Genomic DNA, 5717 nt, shown 5'->3' on the forward strand with positions numbered 1-5717 from the left:
GTACCTTGCCTTCTGATTTTCTGGAATGCTGCTTTCTGCCCTACCCATGTCACCTGCCCAGTATAGACTCTTGCTGGGGAAGGGGAAGGCAAGATCAAGTCCACTCCACTGTGCAAAAGCTAAAGTATTCTGAGAGTCTGAGTAAACAATCACAGAAAGTATTTTAAAAATTTAGTTGGTCACCACCTGAAGTGCAGAACTGATGTATTTATAACTAAGGAACTACTGAATACATAATTTATTATTGATTCTCCTTCGAGTAATAGTAACATAGATCACTCTAAATCATTCTTCCATTTTTATACTATATATCTTAATAATGTAGACCAAAACAAAAAGGCATAAATGTTAATATGAAATCGTAATTTATATGAATTAAAAAAAAAAAAAATCAGTACAGACTCACGCAAAACTCACGTATTTCTTTGGAGCCCATTTTATTTCTACAAACCCCAAGCTCCCTAAACCAACACACAGGTTCATCTTCTGCTTTGAAACCAGGCTACTGCATCAAGGCTGCTGGTTTCTGATACATCTCCCACAATAAATGAATGAATCCTATGTCTTCTTTTTAAAAGATTTTATTAAAGAATATTCAGTCAGCTGTATGAGACATTTATTGAACCTCATTACTGAGTTAAAGTGCCATCAGTTGAGCCAAACACACTGAGCAGCTTATTCACTTCAGTCTCATTTGCATGAGGTCTTACACAGTTCATGCCATGCAAAGCCCTGCCAAGGCCATTACACATTTTGCAACTACCCTTTTAATGAAACCCAAGGCTTCAAGAAACAGCAAGTTCAACACACATGGAAATAAAAACACAACTTGCACAACCAAGTATACTTACACACTGAACAGCAGCAACATCACTAAAAATATCTGACTTTGTGCTTCACAGCAAAACCACGCATGGCTCAACAGTTCTGTTCACTGAACCATGGGGCTGACAAGCCTTTGAAAGGCACTCAGAGGCCTCAACAATTATAGTGCAAGATAGCAGGAAAACTCTTTATTCCATTTTTCATTGTGATGGCTCAAAAAGAGATGACTAAGACTTATTTTCAAATAATTTTTTACAGAAGTGTTTCACTATCAGTACCCTGCATTGTCCAGCCAGACATGTAATGACAAATATGCGTATATATTGCTAAACACAGTTCTGCCTTATTTGTAAAACATGAGTTTCTAAGCAGATTTAACCAGAAATTATATTCACACCCACAAACTTTATTTCAGATTTTTTCTGAATGCCTGTGTCTATTGAAGATTGTCTTTTATTTCAAAACAGAGTTCCAACATAAATCACTCCCTTATTTCATACTTAACTGAGCAAAATACCCTGTATTCCCACAGCATTTAAAGTGAGAATTTCACTGTTGCCAAAATGCATTGCATAGCTATCTGCCTTCTTTTTTGCAAACACTCCCTGGCACTTACTTCAGTAAGCCAACCATCACTTCACTGATATCCCACAATTTTCTTGCAACCAAGTCATCCATGGCTTTGGGCAGGAGTTCTTCCTCTTTGCAGTCTCCAAAATACTTTCCTGACACACCTTCAACATCAGGAGAAGAGGCCAAATAAATAGATGTCTGGGCTCCTTCCAGAGGCGTTTTGAAGAAAGCCCATGACACCAAGTTGAACAGAGGTTTGGCCAGCAAAGGAATATTCACATGCCTGCCTAGATTTGTTCTGACAATCCCAGGATGAAGCGAGTTCACGGTGACTCCTGTCCCTTCCAACCGACGGGCCAACTCCCTGGCAAATAATATGTTAGCCAGTTTACTTCGGCTGTAACAAAAGCTTTTATTGTAGCTTATTTCACTGTTCAAGTCTTCAAAGTTGATCTCTCCATATTTGTAAAGCTTTGAGGATACTACAACAATCCTGCTCGGGGCAGAATTTTTGAGGAGGCCCAGAAGAAGGTTGGTGAGCAAGAAGTGGCCCAAGTGGTTTACACCAAACTGCATCTCAAAACCATCCTCCGTCTTCATGTATGGACACTGGAATATGCCTGCATTATTTATCAGAACATCCAGCCTTGACTCTTCCTTTAAATAGGAAAGAAAAAAAATCATTCAGTTTTAGAACTCTCATTTAAACATTATTATGCTTCAATTTCTCACTAGGCATCGTTAAAAAAGAAATAATTTCATTCCTAGTTTTCTGAATTGTAGCTTTCTGACATTTTCTTAAAGCACTACTGAAAAAAAACCACCTTTAAGTTGAACTACCACTAAACTGTGCACTTGACCCCAGTAAGATGCAAGAACCCGAGAGTATGTCTGTATCAATCTCTAATGCAGGCAAAGAACACAACCATCTGCTTCTCTAAGAGCAGCTTTTTCTACAGCAATTCAGTGATAAATTACCTTTGTGATGTATTTTTTTACTCTTTAAAAAGCAACCTGTCTTTTGCACTGCAAAAGGCGACACATTAATTTATGGCAAATCTCTGCTACAGCAGAGGGATCTAGTGTGCAAAGACATGCAAACATGGAACACAAGGTGTTAGCACAAAGAAGTAACCTCAGGGCTGAAGAGCCATTACACTGTAGACCCATCATCTCACCTGAATGATACCACGAAAAACTTTGCCAAATAATGTTTTCACGATTTTAAACTTGTCTTACTTTAAAACCAGTACACATCACTCTGATTCTTGGTAAGAACTATGTAGCAGGACTCATAGAAAAGTAACATTCATGTTTCATACAATTTGAGTCCAATAGGTCTACTCAGGAACTAAGGAACAGAGGCTTGAAATATCTAGGTGCTCAGCACATGAGATTTAATGGATCAGAATTCTGGTTCAGGTCAGTAAAAATCAGTCTCAAGGATGTATGTTACACTCTCCAGGATAAGAAAATATAAGTAATTGACAGAGGTGGCACTGATAATTTAAATATATGAATCATGCACTTCATGCACCAGAATCCACTCAAAAGAGGTCTCCAATTCACCCAAAACTGTAACTTAAAAAAAACCCAAAATCTATGAATTAAAGAAAGCTGCTTAAGTAAGCTTTGAATTCAGCACCCTTACCCACCTCTAAAAAAAGACTGTGAGAGCACAATTTATGCTTGCATGAATCAAAGGCAAAGGTATTCATTTTCTCTAGAAAGAGCACTGGGAGTTTTCTTTGCCGTTAATTCTTTAAACCCCATGCAAGGACTAGAAGACAAGCTGAGACAATCTTGGGCCATTTTGATGATAAAAATAGAGAACCTCATAAATGAATTCTGCACCATTTCCCTTTTATTTCACCGCCATTAGCAGCAAAGATACAAAGAGAGCAAAAGCCAAATCTGCACTTGGCATTCAGTTAAAGGTGCTGGCATCTGATCACTCAAAACTTCAAGTACTTCAATCTCAGACTGATTTTCATGGAACTTGTGACTGCTTAGTGTTTCAAATAATTGTGTCCCTCAGGCGTGATCCAAAGAGCACCAAACTCACTTCTCTTCACCCAAAGGGACACAGTGGTCAGTCACTATCACTAAATCAGGACAGGAGTGAAGAAGTACTGACTGCAGATCTGCTCACTGAAGTGATCCTTCTTTCTCCTTTAGAGAATAACATCTGACTGAAGGATTTAATTTGCAAGACTTACACTCCAGCAAGACCTCCAAATGTGCTATTTTCTGGAAGTCCTAAATGTAATAACTTAGAGTGATGTGACCAAGCAGGCAGCTACGACAACCAAGTGCAACAGAGTGCACGAAACATTGCTTTAATGGGCAATGCTATTCCTTGCAGCCTCTAAGCTCACTTTCATTTTCTCCCTTTTCCCATGGAACCCTCCAACATCTCAGTCTTTTTTTTTTTCAGTGAGACTAAGGAATGAGAGACAATCACTTTCAGTTATGCAAAGTAAAGCTCCCATGGCTAAGTAGTGGGAGTGCCTTGTCTCCCCATCCTACCAACATTTACATCTTCTTAATGTCAAACAAAAAGCCACAAGAACCCCCAAACAAATCCCAAAATCACAGCTCCAAAAAGGACTCGCAAATAGGGAAGGTAAATAACATGAACTTGGGTGGAACAGCTCTTGAAAGCTATCTCTTGAACTCGCATCCCTTGTCAGTCAGGTGCATTCAAGTTACAATGCAAGCATCAGCAATACTGTGCAGACAGCACACCCTCTTTTCATTTATCCATTTCTCACTTAAAAGCCACTCTGATATTTTGAACTATAAAATATATAATTCTTAAAAGTTAAACATTTAAAGTAATGTTAAAGAAAGTTAAAGTATGTCTCTTTTTTTTTTTGCTGTGTGTGTATCACACAAATTTTAACTCCTTTCATGCATGCAGGTTTTCCCACAACATTGAAGGAACATTAGAGCTTACCACTGGATTCATATATATGAAGGATTCATACATATGAATATGTATGTCTACCAAGTGCCCCACTAGAGAACTTAAAACTTGACACTTTTAAAAAAGCAGTTTGAAAATTAATGCAATAAAGTCCCTCTCTGGTTTCTCCCTCTCTTACAATGGGATCTGAGCATCTTTTAAGCACTTAACAAGCACATCTCTGAGCAGCAGCAGAACTTATTAAGCCTACCTTCCCATGACTTCATGTCTCATGGCTTGAGTAGCTAGATGTGGTGAGATCAAAGTCCCAAAAGATTATTTCTGTGGGAATGAAATAATGCCTCCGACAGTGCTTCCCTCTGCTCTACATATCTAGTGGCACTTCAGTCAGGCAAAGCAACTGGATGTCCCTATTCTCCTTAAGCTCAGGTTTTCAGGGAATCTGCAAATACTTTATATGTTCAAAAATGTCTGTCGACTAGATTCTGCTGGTGGTGGGTGAGAGATTTAAAGTCCTTGGGGGTTGCAACCTAAGGAGGCAGCAGAAGGATGTCTGGAGCACGTGAACAGTGCACCTGTCAACTTTTATTTTTCTGGTGACAAAGCTGAGCTGTAACACTAATTTAAATCGACAAAGGTTAAAGCTAGTTAATTCAGAGAGAAAGGAAGAAAAATCGTTTCTCACACAGAGACAAGCATTTCCTTTGCAGAACAGAAAAGGCCTAGAATATTTTGCACCAAAACAAACTATCAAGAAGTTCATGCTTCCAGGCGCTAATTCACGGCCAATTTGCTTACACCCTCCTCCTAAACCCTGCGGGGACCTCGGGGACTTCCCCCGTCCCCGGCGTGCGCTGCCGGCAGGAGAACACTCCTGCAACCCACACGGAAACCCGGGCGCCAACACGGAGCGCAGAGGCCGCCGCCATCACCGCCCAGCCCGTGCCTGCCGGGCGCTGTCCGGGCGCGGGGAGAGCAGCGCGGTGACCCGCGGGCCCGGCCGTACCTGCAGGACGCGGTGGCAGAAGGCGCGCACGGAGCGGAGCGAGGCCAGGTCCAGCTCGCGGACCACCAGCTCGCCCGCGCCGTCCGCCTGCTCGCCCACCTCAGCCCGGATCTCGCGGGCCGCCCGCTCGGCCCGCGCCCGGTCGCGGCAGCCCATGATGACGCGGGCCCGCATCCGCAGCAGCTCTGCCGCCGCCGCCCGGCCCAGCCCGCTGTTGGCGCCGGTGATGATGACGGTCTTGCCCCGCATGGAGCCCCCGCGCACGGGCCGCGCTGCGCCCCACAGCCAGCGCCAGGCGGCCACCAGCAGCCCCGCGCCCAGGGCCAGCGCCGGCAGCGCCGCGGCCATGCCGGGCCCGGCCGCGCCGCGCGGAGCCTGCTGGGA

The 5717-nt window shown here is 42.8% G+C and overlaps 1 protein-coding gene across 1 annotated transcript; it reads right to left on the reverse strand.

Annotated features, from left to right (window-relative positions):
- Positions 1–420: 420 nt before the first annotated feature.
- LOC309585911 (retinol dehydrogenase 14-like) lies at positions 421–5717 on the reverse strand. The gene is made up of 2 exons (XM_082302363.1): positions 5334–5717; positions 421–2055 (listed from the first exon to the last, which is right to left on the reverse strand). The coding sequence occupies exons 1-2, from the start codon at positions 5679–5681 to the stop codon at positions 1438–1440; spliced, it is 966 nt and encodes a 321-aa protein (XP_082158489.1). The 5' UTR covers positions 5682–5717; the 3' UTR covers positions 421–1437.

Source organism: Coloeus monedula (assembly GCF_965178545.1).
Source record: "Coloeus monedula genome assembly, chromosome: 2".
NCBI classification, from domain to species: Eukaryota; Metazoa; Chordata; class Aves; order Passeriformes; family Corvidae; genus Coloeus; species Coloeus monedula.

Coding starts and splice junctions, on each gene's coding strand:
- LOC309585911 (XM_082302363.1), bottom strand. CDS start 5,681: ATGGCCGCGGCGCTGCCGGCGCTGGCCCTGGGCGCGGGGCTGCTGGTG. Junction 2,056..5,333: donor TCTGCCACCGCGTCCTGCAG/GTACGGCCGGGC, acceptor TCCTATTTAAAG/GAAGAGTCAAGGCTGGATGT.